This window comes from Leiobunum rupestre, chromosome 1, assembly GCF_980474605.1.
Source record: "Leiobunum rupestre chromosome 1, qqLeiRupe1.1.hap1, whole genome shotgun sequence".
Lineage (NCBI taxonomy): Eukaryota > Metazoa > Arthropoda > Arachnida > Opiliones > Sclerosomatidae > Leiobunum > Leiobunum rupestre.
In genome coordinates, this window is record NC_143384.1 from 86,764,298 (window position 1) to 86,791,977 (window position 27,680).

General features: G+C 39.4%; 2 protein-coding genes and 1 long non-coding RNA gene across 3 annotated transcripts in view; 1 reads left to right on the plus strand and 2 right to left on the minus strand.

Annotated features, from left to right (window-relative positions):
- Positions 1 to 27,680, plus strand: part of LOC149968674 (uncharacterized) — a 140,316-nt gene that overhangs the window by 94,174 nt on the left and 18,462 nt on the right. The window lies entirely within an intron of this gene.
- Positions 753 to 20,154, minus strand: LOC149968678 (uncharacterized; the record flags this gene model as incomplete). Its single annotated transcript, XM_090156004.1, has 2 exons — positions 753 to 1,268; positions 18,883 to 20,154. Coding segments are annotated over 2 exons (1,545 nt in total), but the record flags the coding sequence as incomplete, so codon positions are not given.
- LOC149968679 (uncharacterized) lies at positions 20,491 to 27,422 on the minus strand. The gene is made up of 2 exons (XR_016472711.1): positions 27,365 to 27,422; positions 20,491 to 20,853 (listed from the first exon to the last, which is right to left on the minus strand). It is a non-coding gene; the product is annotated as an uncharacterized LOC149968679 (long non-coding RNA).

Here is a 27,680-nt window from a genome sequence, read left to right on the forward strand (position 1 = left end):
TTAAATGCACCACAACCAAATTTATTTACAAATAATACGTTTAATAACACTGAAAAGATTTAAAACTTTTAAGGCGGCACCGAGCCACCGACCAAAACTTTTATTTTCAAATTTTGGAACAGGGTTGCTCATGAACTTCCCGGCCGAAAGTAAAGCCGTCATGTCAAAAATGTTTCAATAAAGCAAAGTCATAGGTTGGCTTTTACCTACTGTCGAGTAATCCATGTAATTTTTTGGGATCATGAAGTGTTTTATATTTTAAGTTGACAGTAATAACAAAGCCGTGTAGCTATCGCTGGGCTCCCTAATACTGAATCTTGGGCATGAAAATCGCTTAAAATTTAAAAGTGGAAAAAAAGCTTACGTTTTTGATAGTATTAATAGTGCTTTCAAAGTCTATGGAGAAGCATGTTGGCCCCTTATTAATACTCCACTATCGTGGAATCTTAATTAATACTATTTTGTACACTTAGCGGATATACAAAGTCCGTACATTTCAAGATTTTGTTCGAAAGTGGCAGTGTTAGAACTAAATGTTCTTATGACACATACTAAAAATTCAGGCCTAGAAATTATAAGAAAGTGGGTGAAACTATAAGAAAATGGGTGAAACTATAAGAAAATGGGTGAAACTGTAGGAAAATGGGTGAAACTATAGGAAAATGGTTGAAACTATAGGAAAATGGTTGAAACTAGAGGAAAATGGTTGAAACTATAGGAAAATGGTTGAAACTATAGGAAAATGGGTGAAACTATAGGAAAATGGGTGAAACTATAGGAAAATGGGTGAAACTATAGGAAAATGGGTGAAAGTATAGCTGAAAATAGGTTAAGATTTAGGTGAATAGATGTAAATATAGGAAATAAAAGGATAACATTCGAAATATAGGAAATTATAGAAAGTCTGGGCACCATGCTCTTGTTTAAATTAGGGCCTCTCTAAAAATAAAATATGAAATTAAAATTAACAATGTCTTCAATCGAACAGAAATAATTTATTCGTTGGGAACGAACTCGATTTTGATTGGGGGGTCTGGGTTCATTGAGACACCCTCCTTATGGTCTCCAACTGGGCGGCATTCCAACTCTTCTCTCGTTACGACTGGAATCGAAACTTGGTCGATGAAGTCATCAAAAGGCTCTTGTTTGACGCAGTTGACTAACACCAGTTCATTGTTGAAATTTGAACGGCCTGCGTCCGGCTCGGCAACTTCAGCTTTCACGGAGTGGGCGCAGTGGGGTTCTTCAGTAAGGGATTCAGTCTGTTCCTTCGTCAAACGTCGCAATCGAACCAAACAATATCTACCTCCCAGAGGATCAGATTGAAGTGGCTTGGACTGGCGCACTGTTTCTTGGTGATGACTTTTCGACCGTGAGCTTGGAGGGTTTTCTGGGTAGCGAAGATTTCGGTCGCAAGTGGGAAATTTGTGAGCCTTTATACCGTGAGAATGATGTCTTATTTCGTTAAGATGTAAACTCTTCTTATGTCTGGTCCGGTATCCGAAAGGATTTCCTCCCGATTGTCTGGTTTTGTAACTGAACAAATCCCACTTCTGAGAAGACTGGTCACACTGGGAGGGTTTCTCGCCCGAGTGAGTTCTTCTGTGGGAAATCAATGATTTTTTTAGTGCAAATGCTAAGTTACACAGGTCACACTGGAAGGGTTTCTCGCCGGTGTGAGTTCTTCTGTGGCGAATAAAATCACTCTTCTGTGCAAACGCGTAGTTACACTGGTTACACTGGAAAGGTTTCTCACCCGTGTGAGTTCTTCTGTGGCGAATCAATGCACCCTTGTGTGCAGACGCGTATTTACACTGATCACACTGGTACGGTTTCTCACCCGTGTGAGTTCTTCGGTGGAGAATCAAATTACCCTTTCTCGCAGATGCGTAGTTACACTGATCACACTGGAAAGGTTTCTCACCCGTGTGAGTTCTTCTGTGGGAATTCAAATCACCCTTATGTGCAGATGCGAAGTTACAATGGTCACACTGGAAGGGTTTCTCTCCGGTATGAGTTCTTCTGTGGCCAATTAATGCACCCTCTTGTGCAGACGCGTAGTTACACTGGTCACACTTGTAGGGTTTCTGGTCCGTGTGAAATCTTCTGTGGCGAATTAAATCACTATTTCTCGCAGATGCGTAGTTACACTGGTCACACTGGAAGGGTTTCTCGCCCGTGTGAGTTCTTCTGTGGATAATGAAATTACTCATATATTTCGTTGCGTAGACGCATTTTGAACACTTGTGCATCTTGTCTTCTCGGCTGCTCATTTTGCCAGTTTCACTCTGAATCAAAGGCTCTTTTTAATTTATGAGCGGGTGTTGCTCATACAAAGGCCTAAAACAAATTAAAGTTAAAATTTTAGCGAAAATAAATCAGAACGGACGGACAACTTTATCATTGGGCGCCAGTTAGTCGAATTAGCGACAATGATGACACGAAAAAAGAGTGTGTAGCTTTATCAGTAGCCAAATTTGGATACAAACAAAACAACCAGCATATATGATTTACTATATTTAACGATTTATATTAATACCGGTACTTTTAAAATTGATGTATGTTTTTTTTAAATCTATTAAACATTCTGATTATGTAAATAAAAATATTTTAACCAAGTTAACGAAAGAGGATAAAAATTAATTTTATTTTATTTGGCGGCCAATATTACTGTTTACTGAATATAAATAAAAAATTAACTAGATTTTTGTTCAAGATGTTAAAATAATGAAGAGATGGCAAAAATGCAGTGTGGATAAAGAACTTTCAATGGATCTGCCAATGACAGGGGTTTTTTGGAATTCAACAAACCTTTTCAAAAGAATTTAATTTAAGTTTGGTTTTACGTTTTAAATAAACTGCACACCGACAGACACCCATTTCCCAACTGCATCTCTTGTACTTGGTTGAAGCCCCTTATACACGAACTGGTGAGTATGAGATGCGTCGTTTGCTAACTGCATCTGGTGAATGTTTCGAAACTGCAAGCTGCATTTTACTGAAGGGTGGATATTTTCAATTAATTTGTGGTAATCGAAATTGTTTTTTAAGATAAGAAGGGTGGTTATTTTCATTTACATTGTGGTATTCGAATTTTTTTTAAGATATGAAGATTGGATATTTTAATTTAATTTGTGGTATTCGAAATTGTTTTTTAAGAGAAGGATGGTGGATATTTTCATTTAATTTGTGGTATTCGAAATTCTTTTTTACGATAAGAAGGATGGATATTTTAATTTAATTTGTGGCATTCGAAATTGTTTTTTACGATAAGAAGGGTGGTTATTTTCAATTAATTTGTGGTATTCGAAAATTTGTAGGAGTACGATGCTCAATGCTCTGCATTAATTGCCGAGGCACTTGTAACTCAGACAACTCCAGGATATTAGGGACTCAGACGTCCAAGATGAAGAATGATGAGGCAAGCGTTATTTAGTGCAACCAATAAAGTTAATTTACCTATTGTAAATGATTAATTTAAAAATGTAGTAAGAGATTTTTGGCCACTCAACGTATTTTATTTCTTGGTAGGAAAGTATTTTGCAGATCACTATGTTTATCTCACCAATTTACCAAGAAACAACTGATAAATTCAAATAGTTAAACAATTCTTCAATATTTTTCCGATTATATCCCCTTCCTATATGTAAACTAATTCTAAGATTGAAGCTACTCTTTTAAAATAAAATATGTTTTGAGTGTAAGACGGTCATCGATCACTATAAATCGTACTAATATAAAGGGAGGGGGGTGTGCGTTTAAACATAATTGCTTGTGTTATTAAGGTATAGTGATGAGTAATACCTTAAAATAAAGCTATTACGGTACGTAATTAGGAACGGTAAGTAAAGAAAATTGAAGTACTATAGCTTTGCGTTAGAGAAACGAAGTGTGGGATCATAAGATGGTTGAAAAACACATTTTGGCCTTTAAAAGCAAAGCTGTACCATTTCTTGGCAAATGTAATAATGAAGAATTATAATGGCGCGGTATCGTATGTAGCGGCTGAGATACATTGAATTAAAATTATCTTAAGCCGCCATTTTGAAATGGCGACCATTTTTAATCCTAAGATACTTTTCATTGGGGTCTACTTCTAAATTAACTCGAAATACGTTGTAGAACATTTGTGATAAGTCTCGTTTTTGTATCATAAAGTGCTGAGGTTCATCATTTTTGATAGCTTACCAACCGTACTATTTAAAAAGCCTCGCGTTTTGAAAACACGGGCGGGCGGACTCCCAATCGGTCAAAATAAAAGCGGGCACGGGCACGTTCACTAATTCATTGAAACAAGCGTATGTTGGCATACGTTGTTACGCCAGCGGGATATTTCAGGCGTGGGCTAGAACCCTACAAACCTCTACGGGCAGGTTATTGGGCACGGCGCGCGCACTTATTTAGGGTCAATGGGCCTGCAAAATGTATTCTTACGGGCACCATTGGGGGCCTGAATTTGATTAAAAAAAACATTCCTTTCGGCCAAATATGACCCATTTCACGTTTTTAAAACATCATTTACAGGGATTTTGCCCATAGGGACTTTGCCCGCGGGCGTGTGTGCCCGCTAAAAGTGTTGCGCCCGCTCACCTCTAATGTGCTTATATTGTTTTTGCCCCCGCTCTCGTAAAAACATCGGCACGCCCCTGTTTGGAGCCCACATCATCCGATACCGCTTTGTCTCAGTTCTGGGCTTGGAAGCAAACGGAGCGCGAATAACTTAATATTTATTTTTCGTGACTTCTATAAAATTTCAAAAACCCCGCCAATGCGCCCCATAAAGTTGGCATTTTATGTTTTTTTTTAATATCAAATCAATCGATTTTTTTATTTAAATCAGATTATTATTTAAAATTCATATTTTTCAAGTGACGACCCCATCTAAGCGCAGGTAGGCCCATTGAAAACTAGTCGAATATGAAGTAAAACAAATAAATGTCAATTTTAAATTGAGTTAATTTAATTTCAACATTTAAAGAAATTTAAACTGAATAAAAATGTCGTTAAAATGGATAAACATTCAAAATATTTCGCGCGAAAATGAAGTTAAAACGATATGTATAAGCTGGCCAAGTTCGCTCTTACCTTGGGTAACTCGTGTAACTGGTATGCCCGGTATGCCTTTTAGTAGGTCCCGTTCCAGAGAAGTGCCAACGTTGCTAAGGCCCAAAATCTGTATAATTTCAGATACGATTCGTACGAAACCAACTTAAAGACCATAATTAACACTCGACACTAAAACAATTATAAACCGTCATAATCATAAAACGCCTATTCGATAAAATAACAAGATAAATTTACAATATAAAACTTACCTAAATAACAGACGGACAAAGCTCCGGGAAACTATTAACTTTACGGCTACAACGTCAATTTGCCAGAACGATAATTCTGGAAAGTAAATTTTTGGATAACGTGGAAACGCGACGCAGTAAAGGAAGGTTGGTCTAAGCTACAGGAAAACGAAATGGGGAATAAGTGATAGGGTTCATATTTCTCAAAAATGACGTGAGAGATAATAATAAAATTAACGTTATTTATACGCCTTTAAATTCTCTTTAGATTAAAATTAATTTAATTCTGGGAGCGCCATAATTGAGCAAAATATCAATGACGTAAGCTTAGCCATAAACCGGCATAGGGTAATATTCTATTCGAATTTTATAATAATTGACGCGGGAGAGGTTAACGAAATTAACGGTATTTATACGCCTTTAAATGCTCCCTCGTTTAAAATAATTTAATTCTGGGAGCGCCATAATTGAGCAAAATATCAATGACGTAAGCTTAGCCATAAACCGGAATAGGGTAGTATTCTATTCGAATTTTATAATAATTGACGCGGGAGAGGTTAATGAAATTAACGGTTTTTATACACCTTTAAATGCCTTGTCGTTTAAAATTATTTTTATTCTGAGAGTTCCATAATTGAGCAAAGTATCAATAGGCACGCTAGATGGCGTACCATTCACCTCGCGAAATCGTCTGCTTATATTATAATATGGCGGCGTCCTAAGAGTGTAGCTAGGGATTTATTTTGTCATTCAAATTGAGTTAAAAACCTTAAAATTATTAGTTTAAGATGAATTTAAACGCAGTTTTGGATGGTGGATTGATATTCCCACTTTTGGGGTATTAAAAACCATATCCGATGTTCCTAAAATAAAGAACGAAAATATAGAAGAATTTTACAAGGCAAGGTCTAACACTGCCAAACATTTCATGAAGAGCTACAAATATTTAATCGAAGGATACATAAATTCAGAAGCTCTACTGAGTAAAGCAGTTTTGTATATTTTTAATAAACAAAACTTAGGTTAACAAATTGAAACTAAAATTTTGGATAAGAATGAAGATTAGCTATCGATGTCCAAAGTTATGGTTAGTTTCAACTAGTTGAAATGTTTCCATAGATACAACATCAAAATCGATGACCTTACTATTTCCCTTTTTTAGGAAAGATGACATAGTTTACGTGAAAACAAAATGTTACCGAAGTTACCGTAAAAATGAAAACCCCCATACCGTTTGCGTAGCATTAAATATTTCAAGCCCTACAATTTTGGACGCAAACTGTTCATGCGCAGCTGGTGTAAAAGGAACTTGCAAACATACAATATCTCTCTTAAGGCTGCTATGCATCTTAAAATAAAAAAATGGAAACACGCCCCCTAATGAGTTGTCTTACACTGACAAGCCCCAACAGTGGAACCGACCGAGAGGCAAAAAAATCACACCGTTCTCAATTATTGATGTCAACACGCAAGCGCCCAAAGAAGGTGGAAAAAGCAAGCCAATTTTTTGCAAGATTTACAATGCAACCTCTTCTAATCTGGATAAATCGGAGGTTATTTCATCTAGCAAGGAATTAATCGCTAATCTGAATACTAGGGGAGAAGATGGCTGCGCAAGCATCCTCCCAGATCCAGAATAGTTTACGTGGGTGGAAACTAAAATGGGTGTAACTCCGGAAGGTTCGCCATTGAGCCAACAACTTCCTCTAAATGAACCCGGGTTTGAAATTGTTCACAACTTACGTGTGTTTCCATGCGCTGTTTTCCACCAAACCATACCAATGGAGAGGTTTGAAATACCTTCACATTCATCGGAATCTAGTGGGTCATCGGGTTGGAGGTTATCACAAATTTATCATCAATTACATTCGCCAGAATTATCAGTATTACAGGTATAAATAATATATTTTAATATGTACGTAAAAATAATATATTAATGTCTACTGTAGAAAATTTAAGTTTCATATGAAGATGCCGAGTCAGAACTATGGAAGGAACAACGAGCTATCAGACTAAATTCTTCAATGTTTGGACAAATATGCAATCGAAGAAACCAAAGTTGGACAGAGGTCGGAGTAAAGAACATCGTTAAGCCTAAAGATCTTGGACATATTAATGCAATCAAGTATGGAAAGCAGTTCGAGCCCTTTGCAAGAATGAAATATACAGAGAAAATGCAGAGCCCGGGACATAATGTAACAGTCCATCCAGTTGGTTACGTAATTGATCCAACCCAGCCGTGGCTTGGAACCTCTCCTGATGGATTTGTTCACGATCCACAGGCATCAGACCCATATGGGCTTTTGGAATTAAAATGTATATACTCGAAGCGAACCAAAACACCAAGCGAAGTCCTCACTCAGGATTTTCAAGTTAAATTGGTATCTGGAAAAAAATAATGGGGCAAATGGCTTTGACTGGACTGAGATGGTGTGATTATGTCTGATACTTTCCTTCAGGTTTAATTATTGTAAGAGTTCCTTTTAATACAAAAAAATGGGAAGAAATGCAATTAATCTTAAAAAAATTCTACTTTACACACGCAATTTCTAAATTAGCTAAAATTAATTAATGTTCAATTGTGTCTTAACCTCAAAATCGAGAAGTGATAATGAATTGTTCCTAAAAAATGAATTTAAAATTTCAAGCCATATGAAAGTTTTTGATAAAAATTAAATTATTTTAACAACTTAGTTAAATCCTCCGACTACTACAACATCATCTTGGGCTGATATCGCGTTCTACTGTTTCAAATGAAACTCAACTCAAACGTACACCTTCAACCGCTCCACTCAAAGACCAAACCCCAATGAAAGGGGAATCGCCATCCGTTCGACCCAGAAAAACGCAACCGTGGAGGATTATTTCATTGCCATCTCGTCTGTATATAGTTCCCCGAAGAATATCACTGATGTATACCGGCAAAACGGTTTCATCTATGTATATTTTTCGGACGCTTCTTGGGCCCGTCAGTTGATAGCCGACGGCCTAAATTTTCGAAATGCGTTGCTGGAATTTTCGAAATGCGTTTTGGTATTGCACCGAAAAGGGTGATGTTGTCTAACGTTAACCCCCTCATAGAAGATACGATGATAACGTCGATGCTATCGCGTTATGGCGTAGTGCAAGGCGCAGTACGTACCACCCCCGCCGCTGTCACTCGCCCCGAGTTTAAGCACATCAAAAGCGCTCGGCGTGAAGTATCCGTTCTCTTCGACTCGGATGACGCTTTTCGCGCTCTACCTGAATTTTTCACCGTCTTTATTAACCAGGAGATGTTTATTGTTCCTGTGAATAATCCGGTTCGCTGCGTAGCTTGCGGTGAAACCGGCCACGTCCTTCTGAACTGTAAACGCGCTTCGTCTAAAGACAACTCCACCGTACCTACCTCAAAATCCGCCTCAAACGAAGTAAGCGGCTCTTCTACCTCCGATTCTACTACGACAAAAACTGTCGCGTCAACTTCAACCATGGGCGACAATCACGTCCCTTCGATCGTTTCATCCGTCTCAAGCGTTACTGAAACTCGTCCGGCGGAGTGCCTATCCTCCACAACTGGCACGACCTCGACTCCCTCAAAGTCTCGTGAATCATCGCTTGAATCGTCCGTAGCTTCAGAGTCTGACGCCGACTTTGACGACGCGATGGATTTTGACAAAGACCCCAATGTCAAAGTCGTAAAAGGCAAAAATCGACGTCCAAAATCCCCCCGAGAAAACAACAATACTAACCGCAAAGTTCCGATGGGCCCTCCTGAAAAGAAGCTTAAAAAACGCCCTCTTTCTAAATACGAACCGGATACTAACTCATGGGCCGATGCAAAGGGATCTTTCAAGACGGTGTTATCTCACGATGACACTATGAAGTTCCTCAAACGCTCATTAGGCTTCCCCGCTCAAGTCGCTCGGACCGTTTGTGAAGAATACGTGAGTGACGCTGCTTCAGTTCACGCGTTATCGCGACAAATTCTCGTTGTCGCCCATAGAGACCCGGCCATTGCCGCTATTACGTCCGATTCTCTACGCCGTAACGGAAGAAATCGGTATTATCGTCTCTCTTCTTCGATTCGCACTCTTTTCAAAGACCTTTCCGATGTGGAGAGTTCGCAAGAATAATATACTTTTTACTCGTCATATGAATTTCTCCTTTTTATTTTTTATTTATCCATTTTTGGTCTTTAGTATAATTTCTTTTAATGTACGCGGAATGAGCCGAGGCGTTACGTCGGTCCGTGCTCGTGATTTTATTTCTCGTTTTAAACCTGACATTGCCTGTTTTCAGGAAACGTTTGTAAGCGAAGCCTTTTCCAAATCATTCATATGGTCACAGTGGCCTTTTATCTTTTTCCACGCACCCTCGCTCAACCCGCGTAGTTCAGGAGTTTCAATCGCGATACACCCCTCCCTTCGCGAACATATCTCCTCCGTGGAATGTTTTCAAGATCGTTGTTTATATATTCGTTTTAACGCGGGTATTTCACTCTCAGACGCCGTTCCATCTTTTTTGTACATATATTTCCGCTACGAACGACGACGTCGCTATTGAGACCCTGAACTACATTACAAATATTTTAGAAAATATTGATCCGTCCGACACTGTACATATCATCGGAGATTTCAACTGTTGTCTAAGCCCTATTAATAGACAAAACTGTACCGAATACCGCCTTATTGTAGTCTCTAACTTAAACGATATCATTGACCAATTTGATCTCACAGACGTTTTTCGCTCTATCAATCCTGAAACCCAAAGTTCCACGTGGCGTGCCAGAAACCACGGAAAATTAATTTCCGCCCGCTTAGACCGTCTATACGAGCGGTCTTCCTCTTTTCGACTCAAAGCCGTTCGTCATATTCCATCGGGTTTCTCCGATCACGACGCGGTTCTCTGTCAATTTTTTGGACACTTTCTCAATACCGCGTTCGCCGCCTTTTTGGCGGATGAACATTCGCTGCCTTCAAGACCATGAATTTATTTCGGAGTCCCGCGCAATGCTATCAGCCTTAATTAACGCCAAACCGACTATGAGTTCTTGGACCTCGTGGTGGTTTGACGTCATGAAACCCGAAATTAAATCTTTTTCCATGACTTTTTGGCACCGTCGTCAAATCCGCGATACGGCCGCTATTAACCATCACGAAGCGATGGTGTCGGATTTTCCTCCCGATTCTCCAGAATACCAACTGCATAGCGAGAACTTGAAAAGACTTTTGCTCGAACGTTCCTCAGATTCTCTCGTTCGCGCCAGGGAATCATTTTACAAGTGTAAAGACACCCCTAGCAGAGATTTTTATAAGCTCGAAAAGCGGGCTGTAGCTTCCAATATAATTCCGTCGGTTTACGACTCCCAAGGTGTCAATGTGACCGATCCCGATAATATCCGCGAGGTGGCGGCTGACTACTACGCCGGTCTCTAACATCACCAATTTTTTGCCCAACGACTTACCTACTCTCGATGCGAATGACGCCGCTGGTATTTCCGGGGCCTTTACTCTCTCCGCGACCACCGCCGCTTTAAAGGGCCTCTCCCGCGGAAAGGCATGCGGCATTGACGGTATCCCCGTACAATATTTTTTAGCCTTCTGGGCTATTCTTGGTCCAATCTTAGTAGAAGTTTTTAACGGTCTTGTGTCGTCGCCCGTATACTGACAAAAGTTTTGCACCTCCATAGTATCCCTCCTTCCCTCGCTAACGCTAAGAGGGAAACTCGCGATTGTCAATATTGACTTTCGAAAAGCCTTTGACCGCGTCGATCACGTGTACCTTTTTCGAGTCCTCGAGCGGTTCGGAATTCCGAGTGACTTCCTCAATTTCCTCCGCGTTGTCTACGCGGACTCAACTTTTCGAGTCCGCGTGAACAACACCATCACCCACGCCATCCCTTTCGCGAGCGGAATTCGACAGGGCTGTCCGCTCACCGGTCACCTCTACGTCCTGGCCCTCGAGCCGCTCCTGTGTTCACTTCGTTCCGCGATTCGGTGCCCTCTCGGGCCCGCACATTCGCGCCTCGTGAATGCGACCTTTGCTGACGACCTTAATGGTTTTCTTCGGGATACCGCCGAATTCGACGCTTTCCACCGTTGTCTTACTGCCTATTGCACCGCTTCTGGAGCAGTAGTCAACAACGATAAATCCTTCGTTCTTTGGTGCGGTGAATGGTGCGACAACCAACCACCGTCAAAACTACCCTACCCATCAAACTCGGACGGCGGGAAATTCCCTGGAGTTTATCTGGGTAATACGCCCGCCTACGAACTCCGGAACTGGTCGGAACTCTCGATCCGCGTCTCGCGGGTCTTAGGGCACTGGTTACACTACCGGCACCTCTGCTCGCCTCGATCCTTTGGCACGGACTAAAAGTCCTAAACCCTCCTCTATCTCGTCCGAGAGTGGCAATCTTCCCTCGTTAATGGCCTTTGAACGTGGGTCCATTGGGTTATTCGTATTCAGTTTTGTTTCCGCTATGGACATGTAACTATATCTAGTTGTAAATAAACCCTTGTTGTTGTTACTTAACGTATGCCTCTTTATTTACTTGAGCTAAATAACCAGTCGAGATTAACTTAGTCATCTGAGTTGTCGCCCCCTTTTCCTTTGGTAAAAAGTTCTATCACAAATTTTGTGCCGAAACCCGGGGTTGTTGAAACTTGTGGATTGCTGGGCAGCAGATACTTTCTTGAACAATGGCGGATAGACTGATCAGGATGCGAGGAACAATAAAGAACGTAACGAGCAGGCTGGTAAACACTCTGGAGGCGGAAGTAACGAATCGACAGGCGGACGAATCTAAAATTGAGAAACTGTTGAATCAAATCGGACAAAAGGAGCTGTTCCTGGAGCAGTACGACAAGGAGCTTCAAAACTCTCTTGCGTACATGGATCGGATCATTGAAGTAAAAACAGAAGCGCAGCAGAAACTCCGACAACTTCAAACTGTTCCTCTAGCTTCCAACGGCAGAGGGACAGTTACCCAGACCATTAAACTTCCGAAGCTGAAACTTGAAAAATACAATAGTGAACCTACCAAGTGGGCCAACTTCTGAAACCGATACAACATCTCTGTACCCGGAAATGAAGGTATCAAAAATAAGTTGGAAAAATTTACGTATCTGCAGTCTTATTTAGAAGGTCCGACCTTTAGAGCTGTCACGGGGTTGCCGATATCCGAAAGCGCATATGACGAAGCTATCAGTATCCTGAAGAACAGGTTCGGCTGCGAAGATTTAATCATCGACGAACATATGAATAACCTTCTGAAGCTAGAAGTGGTGAAAAGTTCAAAAGATGTCCTGGAATTGCGAAGGCTCTACGATGCTCTAGAAGTGGAGATTCGAAGCTTAAAAACTCTGGGTGTTGGATCGGATACTGATACCCTATTGCGAACCATACTGAAAAAACGACTTCCATGAGATCTCATTTTTGAGTTCACCAGACAAAAGAAAGGGCAAGTCTTGTGGGATGTTATGGAGCTCGTGGACTATCTCGGAACGGAAGTTGAAAGTCGAGAACAAGCTGGTGCCTTCCTTGCCTTCGATTCGGGAGGCAATAGAGAAATTACTACAAGAAGGGCGGAAGAGAAGAGTAGATCAAATCGACCATACCATAACACGAGCCATCAGTCACGAAATCGTACATCATCGGCAACCGCTCTACAAGAAGTTGAACCAAGAAATTGTATATTGTGAGAATTCATCTCGCACTTTACTGAAACCTGCGATTCCGTATTTATGTCGAGGAAAAGAGAAATAATTAAGGAGCAACGGCGGTGCTACCTTTGCATGAAGAAGTCCCATCGTGCACGCAACTGTCGACCAAAGCATTCTTCTTGCAAGAACTGTGACAAGAAGCACCATTCAGCTTTATGCGACTCAATGAGCTTGTAGCCGAAGATGTTCCGAAAGATCCAGAGAACCTTCCAGAAGTAACTGATGCCTCTACTCTTTCTTCAATTACCCAAGAGACGAGAACAAACCAGGTCATATTACTTCAAACCGCTCAAGCAAGAATTCCTGGTGGCAGCGGAGTCTTTCGGAAAGTTCGATGTCTAATTGATTGTGGGGAGGAGACCTTGAAGATATTAAGTTTTGGAAATCCAGTCCCTGAGCACGTCAAGCGACGAAGAGTGAAGGTCGTCCTGGAGAACTTACGAGACTAATCTCGAACCGTTGAAGTAGAGGCCCTAGAGACGCCACACATTTGTAGTGCGCTCATATCAGTACCGGAGCAGGGCACTCTAGCGGAACTGAGAAGACGTGGAATAGAATTGGCCGATGAGGTCGATGTTTCTAACAATAATAATAATAATAATTAAAAACCATAATAATACTAACGTTTCCGAGCTTGGCTTTCTTATTAGTTCGGACAAACAATGGCGAATTACGCCGGGGATAATTCAATGTCTAGACGCGGCTCTCGTAGAGTCAGAAACATTATTCGGAATGTCCCTTCAAGGTCCGGCCACGGCCTCTTCATTAACTGTCGCAGTGAATCCAGTGGCTACCATGTCTGTGGGAGCCATGGAAATGGATAACGTATTGTCTAAACAAATTCAAGCGTTCTGGGAACTTGATTCTTTGGGGATTCAAGATGATGGAGTCAAGACGAATAATGATGTGATCATCTTGGAGAACTTCTACAAGACGATAAACTTAAATGACCAGCGATACGAAGTTCAATTACCATGGAACGAATATAAAAACAAACTTGGAAATAATTACTTAGTAACCAAGAGAAGGACGGAATGCCTAATGAAACTACTGAGAAGCGATCCATTTCTTCTTGAACAATATCAAGATAACATGCGAGAACAACGGCAGTCCGGAATAATCGAGGAGGTAACAGTTGACGTTTTGAATAAAGCTAATCCAGTGTAGTATTTCCCTCACCACGCAGTTGTTCGCATGGATAAAGACCCTACCAAATTCCGTGTCGTATATGACGGTTCATCACACGAACTTGGACATCTGTCGCTGAATCTATGTCTATTTTCTGGGCCTAATCTCAATTTTGATCTGCTGATGGTGCTCGGGAGGTTTCGGAAATTCAAGGTCGCAATCACGGCCGATATAGAAAAGGCGTTCCTGATGATCTCGTTGGCCCGTTCCTGTTGTCGGTCACAATCCAGTATCATTTGCGCCAACACAAATATGAGAACTTAAAAGTTGACAATCTATCCGTGAAGGGTTATACGTCGACGATCTCCTTTCCGGAGACTCTGAAGGGGAGTCCGCGTATCAGACGTCGCAAAAAATGAAAGGCTTGATGAGTTCAGCAGGAATGAATCTGAGGAAATGGCGGAGCAATTCAAGCGAGCTTCAAAAGAAATGGAACCGAGACAATCCGACTGACACCTTTACTAATAACACAAATTCTACAAATGTTTATTAAGGTCCTTGGTCCCACTTGGCGACCTGAAGAAGATGTCTTTACGTTCTACCTGAGCACACTTATGGAATTCTTAGTCTCCAGAGTCTGTACAAAGAGAGCTGTTCTTCAATGCGTGGCACGCATCTTCGATCCAATTGGATTACTTTCCCCCTTCGAAATTAGGATAAAGATCATTTTCCAACAACTATGGCAACGTGGAATATACTGGGATTCGAATCTACCAGAAGATCTCTCAATCAAATTCGATAAATGGACTGAAGAATTACCTTTATTGCATCAAATGCGAAAACCTCGTCACTATTTCTCTGGAGAGTCAGACTCTTCAATCGGTGAATATGGACTTCATGTATTTTACGACGCAAGTGAAGCAGCATATGCGGCAGTAGCGTACATTCGCTATGTCCTAAAAAATGGTACATCATGGGTCACGTTAGTTGCTTCGAAGACGAGGGTTTCTCCGCTGAAAAGACTTACCATACTGCGTCTTGAACTCATGGCCGCAGTCCTTGGAGCCCGATTGGTGACGTAATTAAAACCAATTTTCTCTAATCTCTCACACATTCGTTTATGGACAGATTCTACCATAACTCTGTATTGGATCAAGGGTCCCGTGAATAAATGGAAGCCCTTTGTTGGAAATCGAGTATCCGAGATACAGAACCTAACTGAACCGATGGTATGGAATCATGTCAAGGGAAAAGATAAGCCAGCCAACTTACCGACCAGAGGTATGAGTCGAGGAATTATTTAACAGTATGATGTGGTGGGAAGGACCAACGTGGCTGAGCTTAGAAGAGAGCACTTGGTCTACTGATACTACTACGCCGACCTTAGATCTCGATGTCACCGACGAACTCCGACCTAATGTATTTCAATCTAGCGTTTCAGTAACTCCAGAGCAGTGTATTGTTGTTAACTGAACCGCTACAGTTCATTATCCAAAGCTAAAAGAAAATAGCCTCCTAGGTTGTCCGATTTAAAGGGTACTCCAGAAAGACTGAGCTCAGACTACGGGGTCCCTTGACAACAGAAGAACTGGAAAAAGGTGAGAAACTGCGGGTGCGTCAATCTCAATGGGACGATTTCTCGGCAGAAATTCAGGACTTGTCGTTGGGACGAAGGCTCCCCAAAATTGTACTCTTTGAACCCTTTCCTCGATCAAGATAAACTTCTACGTCTTGGCGGTAGATAGGAACAATCTGACTTTTCCTATAACGAAAAACATCCCTATATTCTCATGGGCAAAAATCGTCTCTCTCATTTAATTATTTTGTTTCATCATTTAAGACTAATGCATTCTGGTCTTAGAGTTACTCTTCTAGAAGTCCGAGATAAGTTTTGGATCATTCATGGACGTCAAGTAGCAAAAACTATTATTCACAAGTGCGTTAAATGCAATCGTTTCACCGCCAAGGCTGGGACCGTAAACGTTGCGACACTACCGAGTTCTCGAATAACCGAAGCTCCACCCTTCGACCGAAGTAGAATTGATTTTGCTGGCCCTCTTCACGTAAAAACTGGAAACTCAACTACGAAGGCTTACATTGCACTTTTCACATGTTCCGTCACAAGAGCTACACATTTGGAAAAGGTGACTGATCTTTCTACAGAAAAATTCTTACTATCTTTCCGCAGATTTATATCCCGACGAGGTGTACCACGTTGCATATACTCTTATAATGCACGTACATTAAAAAATCTGATCGTGACCTTCAAGAACTCTGGGCTAACCTGAAACACCCCCAAGTTGTCGACTTTCTGGGAGGACAAGGAATAACGTGGCGTTACATCATTGAGAGAGCAAGCTGGTGGGTTGGTTTCTACGAGCGGATGGTGAGGTCAGTAAAGTGCCCTGGAAAAAGGTTCTAGGAAGATTTGTATTCTGCTACGAAGAATTGGAAACTTTGCTGACAGAAATAGAAGCCATCCTGAACTCCAGGCCACTGACATTCCAATACAACGACCCAGACGAACCGTCAGCATTAACACCGGCTCACTTTCTTCTAGGACAAAGAATTACGGCGCTTCCGTCACGAACCTTTCCCCGCAACGAGTCAACAACTAAACAAGACTTAACCAGGCGGTTGAGATATCGCCAAAATCTACTAGATCAGTGCTGGGTCCGATGGAGAAAAGAGTATATTCAGCAATTGCGATCCGCAAATCAATACGACAACCCTCGACGAAAAACGATTCTCAAGGTTAATGACATGGTCCTTATTTACGACGATAAGCTCCCACGAACCATGTGTAAGATGGCAATTATCAAAGAACTTATCAAGGGCAGAGGTGACAACAAGGTTCGAGCCTACGTAATCAAATTCTGTAATGGTCAATTACTTCGACTATTGTTCCCGTTTGAAGTACAAGATAGGTGATGAGTTTAAGCTCAACGTCGGGCAGTGTGTTAAAACTTAAATTAAATCTTCTGCTGAATTCATTTATTCGAATTCAGTTTTGTTTCCGCTATCGACATGTAACTATATCTAGTTGTAAATAAACCGTTATGGTTTTTATCTAACGTATGCCTCTTCAATAACTTGAGCTAAATAACCAGTCGAGTCCAAGTTAGTCATTTGAGTTGTCGGCCCCCCCCTTCCCTTTGGTCAAACGTTATATCAGATGTACAGTAAAATATGGAGACGAAAAGAAGATGGAAATTACAAAGATTTGTTTTTATCTAAACTACACATGAATTGTGTAGCTGCAGTTAAAAAAAGCCGCAGAATTAACTTCGGAGCCGTTGCCAGCTGCTCTCCTAAAGACTTACTAGTCTATTTAACACTCTTTACTGCTTTTAGTAAATAATGGAAAATAACCATATTTTGTGGAATAATGACATTTCTAAAAATGTCTTTTTTAGTAAATATTCGCATTCCGGTAAATTTGTGTGTACTAACATCACTTATCGTGTAGCCGAATATTGCGACTCTTTAACGATTAAGTCTTGAAGGGTCAATGATAAGTCGATCGACGGAAATATCAGATCCTCAATAGCCCAATATTCATTTTGGCGATAGGGGGGCCACAAGTTGGGCAGTTGCCCATTTTAGTAATTTCTGGCGATTTTCGACTTTAAGCCTACAATTTTTTAAAATTAAGACCGACTTAGTTGAAAATAATATTTTTAGTAAGTGCTGAACATTTTTTTAAGTACGTTAACGGTTGTATTAAGAAATTTTGAATTGAAGTGATATTTCTGGCTAATTCGCGGGACGCACTATTGTGATATTTGAGTTGCGTACTAATTCAAAGATTCAGAATTCAAGCGCCATCTGTCTCCGAATATTTAATCTTCGACCTTGGAAACCTCTACAAACTATTGAATCACGAGATTCGAGACGCAGGAAGGTTTACCCAAGTCACGCGCAAGTTTTGAGGCGTTTTTCTCGATGTTATGCGATGACTCGTAGGAACAGGGGCGTAGGTATGCGCAGCACTTAGGTGGAGCTGCCCGTAGAAACCGTTTCCAGAGTTACCATGAAATTAAATTATTTTAGGCTCCTTTTAACTAGAAGAAAGATTATTATCAAAATGGACACATTTGTTGTTAATAACGTTTATTTAAATTAAAATAAAATGAAGAAACCCAACGGCTGTCTCGTGGCAAAACAGAGTAAACGCCAATTTTAATAATTTACAGTTGGTAGTAAATTCCAGTACATAGGCGAATGGTACACCCAAATCAGTTCCTGGATGTGTTACACCTGTAAATAACACTGATGTTGCCATAACAAATAATTTTAATGAAAATAAATATCTCAAATTTAAAGTTTAAGTGCAAAATACGTCTTTGTAGACGTCTACGAAATAATTTTCTTTCTAGACATTGGCTAAAACTACTAACTACTTCTGCATATGTTAATTTTACATAAATATTTTTTGAAAAATAATTTGCCTGCTCAACACATCAATAAATTTAAAATATGAAATTAAAATTAACAATGTTTTAATTCAAACAAATATTTTATTCTTATGGAACGAACTCGATTTTGATCGGGTTGTCTTGGTTCCTGGGGACACCCTCTTTATGGTATCCAACTGGGCGATATTCCAACTCATCTCTCGTTACGACTGTCGCAATCGGAACTTGGTCGATGAAGTAATAAAAAGGCTCTGGTTTGACGCAGCTGACATCGAAGTTGACGCAATCGGAGCCAAACACCATTTCTCTGTCGACGGTTGTGGTGTCAGGTTCGACAACTTCCGCTTTAACGGCGTGGGCGCAGTGGGGATTTTCAGTGAGGGATTCAATCTGTTCCTTCGTCAAACGTCGCAATCGAACCAAACAATATCTACGTCCCACAGGGTCAGATTGACGTGGCTTGGACTGGCGCACAGTTTCTTGGTGATGACTGTTCGACCGTGAGCTTGGAGGGTTTTCTGGGTAGCGAAGATTTCGGTCGCAAGTGGGAAATTTGTGAGCCTTTATACCGTGAGAATGATGTCTTATTTCGTTAAGATGTAAACTCTTCTTATGTCTGGTCCGGTATAAGAAAGGATTTCCTCCCGATTGTCTGGTTTTGTAACTGAACAAATCCCACTTCTGAGAAGACTGGTCACACTGGGAGGGTTTCTCGCCCGAGTGAGTTCTTCTGTGGGAAATCAATGATTTTTTTAGTGCAAATGCTAAGTTACACAGTTCACACTGGAAGGGTTTCTCGCCCGTGTGAGTTCTTCTGTGGCGAATAAAATCACTCTTCTGTGCAGACGCGAAGTTACACTGTTCACACTGGAAGGGTTTCTCGCCCGTGTGAGTTCTTCTGTGGCGAATCAATGCACCATTTTGTGCAGACGCGAAGTTACACTGTTCACACTGGAAGGGTTTCTCGCCAGAGTGAGATCTTCTGTGACCAATCAATACACCTTTGTGTGCAGATGCAAAGTTACACTGGTCACACTGGAACGGTTTCTCGCCCGTGTGAGTTCTTCTGTGGTTAGTCAAATTTCCCTTCCTTGCAGATGCGAAATTACACTGGTCACACTGGAAAGGTTTCTCGCCCGTGTGAGTTCTTCTGTGGCGAATCAATGCACCCTTGTGTGCAGACGCGAAGTTACACTGTTCACACTGGAAGGGTTTCTCGCCAGAGTGAGATCTTCTGTGACCAATCAATACACCTTTGTGTGCAGATGCGAAGTTACACTGGTCACACTGGAAGGGTTTCTCACCCGTGTGAGTTCTTCTGTGGTTAGTCAAATCTACCTTCCTTGAAGATGTGAAGATACATTGGTCGCACTCGAAAGGTTTCTCGCCCGTGTGAGTTCTTCTGTGGCTAATCAATGCACCATTTTGTGCAGATGCGAAGTTACACTGGTCACACTGGAAGGGTTTCTCACCCGTGTGAGTTCTTCTGTGGTTAGTCAAATCTACCTTCCTTGCAGATGTGAAGATACATTGGTCGCACTGGAAAGGTTTCTCGCCCGTGTGAGTTCTTCTGTGGCCAATCAATGCATTTTTTGTGCAGATGCAAAGTTACACTGGTCACACTGGAAAGGTTTCTCACCCGTGTGAGTTCTTCTGTGGTGAATTAATGCACCCTTGTGTGCAGATGCGAAGTTGCACTGGTCGCACTGGAAGGGTTTCTCGCCCGTGTGAGTTCTTCTGTGGTGAATTAATGCACCCTTGTGTGCAGATGCGAAGTTGCACTGGTCGCACTGGAAGGGTTTCTCGCCAGTATGAGTTCTTCTGTGGTGAATTAATGCACCCTTGTGTGCAGATGCGAAGTTGCACTGGTCGCACTGGAAGGGTTTCTCGCCCGTATGAGTTCTTCTGTGGCCAATCAATAGACCCTTGTGTGCAGATGCGAAGTTACACTGGTCACACTGAAATGGTTTTTCACCCGTGTGAGTTCTTCTGTGGAGAATCAAATTACCCTTTCTCGCAGATGCGTAGTTACACTGATCACACGGGTAGGGTTTTTAACCCGTGTGAGTTCTTTTGTGGATAATTAAATGACTCTTTCGTGCAGATGCGAAGTTGCACTGGTCGCACTGGAAGGGTTTCTCGCCCGTGTGAGTTCTTCTGTGGCAACAGAAATGACTCTTATCGTTTGTTGCGTAGACGCATTCTGAGAGTTTTTGCATCTTCCCTTCTCGGCTGCTCATTTTGCCAGTTTCACTCTGAATCAAAGGCTCTTTGGGATTTATGAACGGGTGTTGCTTATACAAAGGCCTAAAACAAATAAGTAATTAAAATATTAGCGAAAATAAATCAGGATGGACGAAAAACATTTATCATTGGGCGCCAGTTATTCGAAATAGTAATAATGATGACGCGAAAAAAAGTATAGTTTTATCAGCAGACAAATTTGAATACAAACAACAGAATTCATGATTTACTGTATATAACGTTTTATACTATACCGCTACTTTTAAAATTTATTGTATGTTTTTAAAAATCTATTAAACATTTTGATTATTTGAATTAAAATATTTAAGATAGATAGATATCAATATTATTTTATTTGGCGGTATTTATAACAATAGGTTCGGGGTGAATTATGCCTTAAAAGATTTTCTCGACCAAAATGGCTATAATACGCGAGATATTTTGTCATACATTTTTTAAGAGTAGTGTGATTTATCCCAATAACAAGAAACATTTAACTAAAGTTGTGGGATCATGGGCTTATGACATAATTAATGTTAAGACGCCAATATTAATGTTTACAGAATATAAACAAAAGATGTGCTAGCTCTCCAGTTCGTATAACAAAAATTATATTACAGGGTGGATATTTTAATTTAATTTGTTGTATTCGAAATTGTTTTTTTAAGATAAGAAGGGTGGATATTTTCATTTAATTTGTGGTATTCGAAATTGTTTTTTAAGATAAGAAGAGTGGATAATTTCATTTAAATTGTGGTATTCAAAATTATTTTTTAAGATAAGAAGGGTGGATATTTTCATATTTTCATTTAATTTGTGGTATTCGAAATAGTTTTTTAAGATAAGAAGGGTGGATATTTTCATTTAATTTGTGTAATTCGAAATTGTTTTTTGAGATAAGAAGGGTGGGTATTTTCATTTAATTTGTGGCATTCGAAATTGTTTTTTAAGATAAGAACGGTGGATATTTTCATTTAATTTGTGGTATTCGAAATTGTTTTTTAAGATATGAAGGGTGAATATTTTCATTTAATTTGTGGTATTCGAAATTGTTTTTTAAGATAAGAAGGGTGGATATTTTCATTAAATATGTGGTATTCGAAATTGTTTTTTAAGATATGAAGGGTGAATATTTTCATTTAATTTGTGGTATTCGAAATTTTTTTTTAAGATAAGAAGGGTGGGTATTTTCATTTAATTTGTGGTATTCGAAATTGTTTTTTAAGATAAGAAGGGTGGATATTTTCATTTAATTTGTGGTATTCGAAATGGTTTTTTAAGATAAGAAGGGTGGATATTTTCATTTAATTTGTGGTATTCGAAATTGTTTTTTTTTTAATAAGAAGGGTGGATATTTTAGTTTAATTTGTAGTATTCGAAATTGTTTTTTTTTTTAATAAGAAGGGTGGATATTTTCATTTAATTTGTAGTATTCGAAAATGTTTTTTTAAGATAAGAAGGGTGGATATTTTCATTTATTTTTTGGTATTCGAAATTGTTTTTCTTTCGACCAAATTAAGTTTCGGCCTCTTTTAGTTATTTTTACGACTTTGTTTAGTTAAAATGTCAGCTCGATTAATTTTAATCGTTAATTTAATGTACAGGGTTATTAATAAAGCGTGGCCATGGCTCTTTTTTTGAGTTAAAATTACTCTTTGGCTGTTAATGCTTAATGACAGGGTGATTGAGATCATGTTTTTAATGTTTTAATGAAAAAAGGGTCATTTCCGACAAAATTTATCTTGGGTTGCTATAGTACGTTCATTAAGTTAATGTACAAGATGATTGAAAATTGTTCAAATTTAAATTTCAAATTGAAAATATATTTCATACATCGGGGTATTGTGTGTATTTAAATATCCCTGACATCGTTTAACCTTTGTTACGGTCTTTGTACCTAAGCATTTCAAGGTCACGGATCAAATATTTAGAAAAAGATGGTTTCGTGTATCTTAGTTTTACATTGGCACTAAATTTAAATATCACAAGAGAGCGTATGCGGATTGGTAAATAATATCTCATTTTTAACTAAAATTAAATTAAACTGCAGTTATGAAGAAGGGTCTTATCAAGAATTGATTTATTTATATATAGAGACAATGTTTATATTCCGTCAGTCGCAACGCATCATGAACCGGGGGAATCAAGTAAAGGGGGAGAGGAAATGAAAAAGGAGGTGTTCTTATCAAACGAGTCAAGAGGACGTCATATTTAGAGAGCCAATAATGCCCAACCTGGAATAGATTGAATTTTAAGCGGATGAGCTTGGTTCTGGTCCTAGAGCTGCAACGGGAGCGAAGGGAAAAATCGACGGAATATAAACATTCTCTTTATATATAAAGAGATCAATTCTTGTTCATATATTAAAAGAAAAATAAGATATATAGGTAACCGTGTGTCAGTTTACTGCGGCTAAGAAGGGACAAGTATTTGAGAGGATAATATAGTTTTAAAGGGAAATAAAATTTACACTCATACGAAATTTCCGAGGTCATCTAGACCAATACTCAAGGTACCCCCTTGGTTAGCGCATACTTTTTAAAACTGTGTCATTTTTGACGGTCGCCATCTTGTGATCGACGCTGTTTGTATATTTCGTTTAAAGGAACACAGAAGGACTTCATTGCTAAGAGTGATAAATACGCGAATAAGTCATTCAAGTTTTTAAATTTATTCATATTTGCTTAGGGTTTTGCTTTTTTATCCGTTTCTTACTTAGATCAGAGCTAGGAGGATTCAAGTAAACCTGGAGTGGTCGTCTCCCGTTTTAGGCGGAGCAGTAAAAAATTCACGGACATAACAAGTATCGCCATCTATCGTAGAACCTTTACACTTTTAATCGGCTTTTCGTCTGCTAGTTTTTCTTTTCGCGTATTTCTAGTCCCGTGTTTTTAGTTGGAATAGACAATGAATTTTAATATTTGAAAACTAGAAGACGAATTTTTTAAAAACATGTAGAAAAGATGGCGCTAAGCTCGTATGTCCACGATTCTGGCTCGCGCTGCGTTGCCGTAGAGAGAGAGGTTAGCTCGTAGTGGGGGAATACACTTTTCTATTCCAGGGTACCGAGTTTTCATATTCCTAGATCAGAGGATACAAAAATCTACATACCCGTAATGGCCACAACATTTGATTGCCATCCGTAAGCCGCGTTTTTGTTTACAATAAATATATCGAAATTTCCACCAAGCGTACAAGACCGATGTACAAATATTGATACTAGGTATTACTGTAAGGGGTATCGCGATCATGAGATATATCTCACGAATCGCGGTATCGTTTTAGTCTAATGTAATGAAACAAGATTTGCGAACCGTTTTGAATTAATTTATTAAATTTCGGAACGACGTTTACGTCAGATTTCCAAATCGGGAGGGAGCACCCCTTTGATCAACAACAAAGGTTCGGCACTGGTATAGTTAGATAGATGAAACTTAGCCCTATTCGAACCCCGCATCAATTAAATCGTTACCACACGCTGTTGATAAGAAATGGTTGTTGATCATCCTCTTCAACACCAACACCACCGTCGAAATCCCCATTGAAAATAGCAGCCTCTTTTACCTCCGGGCGAGGGCCTAACCACTCTTAGAAAGTCTGTACACCGGATTACGCTTAGATTAGCACTGCCAAACGCAGGGACTTCAAAGATTACGCGTAATCCCATTAGTACAGTCAAAGGTACGGTTCTGTACACCGATTACGCGGAGTAATCAGCCCCTCGCCCCCGGGGGGTGACGTCAAAAAGGAATTAATGCTATTCAGATTTAATTCTAAATTTCAAACAAGATAAAATGAAAATATATCTCACGAAATAAATTAAATTTCAGGGGGTTTCATGGAAGTCGTCATATTTTGCCGTTTACATTTTCTGTAGATTTTCGAAACAATTTGACGGGAATTTTTTATCATTTTACTTTTATCATTCACTTGGGACGACTTTTGTCCAAGTTAATGCGAGCTTAAATGTAATACAAAATTGCTGTTGGTGAAGGGGAAAACAGTCACTGGTCGAATTTTGCGTTGTAGCCAAGACCTTCAAGGACTATCGTGCAAGGCCGTAGCCACCGTACTGTGATGGTAGGAGAATTGCCCATTTTACAAGAACGGGTAAGCTAACGAAATTTTCCCCTTCCATTTTTTGTAAATTCAAAGCGAGTTAACAATAACAAGAATAACCAAAATAATAAGCGATGATAACACACAAGGCACTACCCAAGTCAGCTAGCGACTTTCCATGCCATATTATTCTAGATGGCCGGGCTAAACTGCGCAGGAGCCCAAGAGCTCGCTACACTTACTATTACTGTTTTTATGGAGCTAAAGATATAAAAATTAACTCATACGACAAAGTAATTATGTCTCCATAGGGCAGATTATTTACCAAGGGTTTGAGTTAACTTGCCCCCATCAATTTCCAAATCTTTGTCGGCAGGTGAGTTCAAATTAAGACGAGCGTTTTCGTGCGTAAATTTCTCATTTCCACCATTGAAAAGGAAAAGTTCAGAATATTAAAGCCAAAATAGAATGTAAAACTAACAACAAATTGATCAACAAAAATAAATTTACCTAAACCCCCTTTCCCGGCCTAAAATGCTTTTCTATCTGTGTTCTCCTTGACTGTTTGTTGCTCCTAGCTTCCAATAGGTCCGATTGGTCGAGGTTTCAAAGCCTACGTACGGTAACTGAATAAATGCCGTAAATTAGCACAAGGGCATAAGCGAAAATTATACGCTTACACCGGGACGGAATGTTTAAAGCTTCTCCATCGTAATACAGCTTTTTACTACTGCTCGTTAGATAGGTAAAAATAGCAAAGAAATACGTTATATAAATTTATCCGCTGCTATAAATCATGTTTGGCTAATGCAATAAAATTACTCTTACGAATCATTAGTCGGGGCATTTAGGTTACACCCTGACGTCATCCTGGTAAACTAATACTATCTCTACTATAAATGCCCCGGAGAAGCAACTAAGTTTTCCCTATTATGTTCATCTCTTTTTTTCAACCCGGTCGGCGTCTTATGACCCATGGTTACTGCTATATTTGACTACTAATTAAATTGTAATAAATTTATTTTCGATTGAAAACAAATCATTTAAAATATGGTAACGTATACAGGGTATTTTCATGACCTATTATTTCAGTGACAAAATGTATGATTTTGACCACACCAACTCCATTAAAGGTTTTCGAGTATGCTCTACAACTTACTCATTGAAACTGTTTCGTCTACCACCTAGCGTTCAAAAACTACAAATTCTAAAACCGTGAAACATTTCACGACTTTTCTGAAATTCACAAATAGCAACGATCTCCACCGAGAGAATACATTCCGAAAATTTCTAGAAGGTATAGTTTTTGAGAAAAATGACTGGGCCGATCAAATAAAGACACCCTGTATATTACCTTACAATCTGAGAATTTAAAGTTCAATTTACGTTTTAAGAAATAAAAGTCAGAGCAATTTCAGACACCCTCTTTTATTTTAATAAACATAGATTGTAGTAGATTAAGGATTTTGTAATCAATGAGTAGAATTTTTCTTCTTTGGTTAACCTGGGAGATATTTGGTACAGTTTTAACGATAGAGGCAGATACTTTTGGTTGAAAATTGGTCTCTAGTTCTGGGCTTGGCAGCAAACAGAGCGCGAATAACTTAAAGCAAGTGTCGGCTCTATCATTGCCTACGTTATTTTTGATTGGGTCTATGTATCAAAGACGACTATGGTTGCTCAGATCGCCGGGAAGGTGCTTCCACCTAGTATCGACTTTGAAAAACATTTTATCGTTTATTTTTAAGTCGACAATTACGTGTTTGCCGAAAAGCCAATCCAAGCGAGGTCGAATGAGCACGTGATTACAAATAATCCTTCTGATACGTGATAACGATTACCCAATTAGCTAAAAGCATGCTTTTTGGCCACGCCATATAGGTAAATTATGCTGGGTAATGTGCCTAATCAACTTGTTTAAATTTGCACGGTGGCGACATATGTCGATAAAGAACGCAATAATACTAGAGCCGACACTTGCTTTAATATCTACGTTTTCGTGACTTTTATAAATTTCAAAAACCCCGCCAATGCGCCCCTTAAAGTTGCCATTTGATAGATTATTATTTTTAATTTAAAATGAATATTTCGAGATTTTTTATCAGGTATGCCCTTTGATAAAGGAAATTAAGTAAAAACAATTAAATGTCAAGTTTAAATTGAGTTAATTTAATTTCCACATTCAAAGTAATTTAAACTGAAAAAATTTTTGGGTAAAATGGATAAACATTCAAAACATTGCGCGAAAATGAAGATAAAACGATATGTATAGGCTGGCCAAGTTCGCTCTTATCTTGGCTAACTGGTATGCACGGTATGCTTTTTAGTAGGTCCCGTTGAAAATGAAAAGAGATGTGCCCCCGTTGGCCAAGGCCCAAAATCTCTAAAATATCAGATACGATTCTTACGAAACTGACCATACTTAACACTCGATACTTAAACAATTATAAACTGTGCTAATCATAAAACGCCTATCCAATAAAATAACAAGATAAATTTACAATATAAAACTTACCTTAATAACAGACAAACAAAGCCTCGAACCGTTGCCCGTAAACTGGTAGCAGGTATACGAATACGGGTAAGCAGTTTTTATGTTAAAACATTTTATGTAAAGTAGGAGACATGACGAGTTCTATATTATTTTAGACGAAACAATAGTTTAATTTTAGAATTTTAATAACAAATGTGGGATTTTATTTGTGGAATATATTTATTTATTAATCGCAATTTAATCAGCTTAATCTTGATTTAATCACCTTAGATGAGATTTAATCGGTTTAATCACTAACTCAATTTAATCATCTTAATCTCAATTTAATCATCTTAAT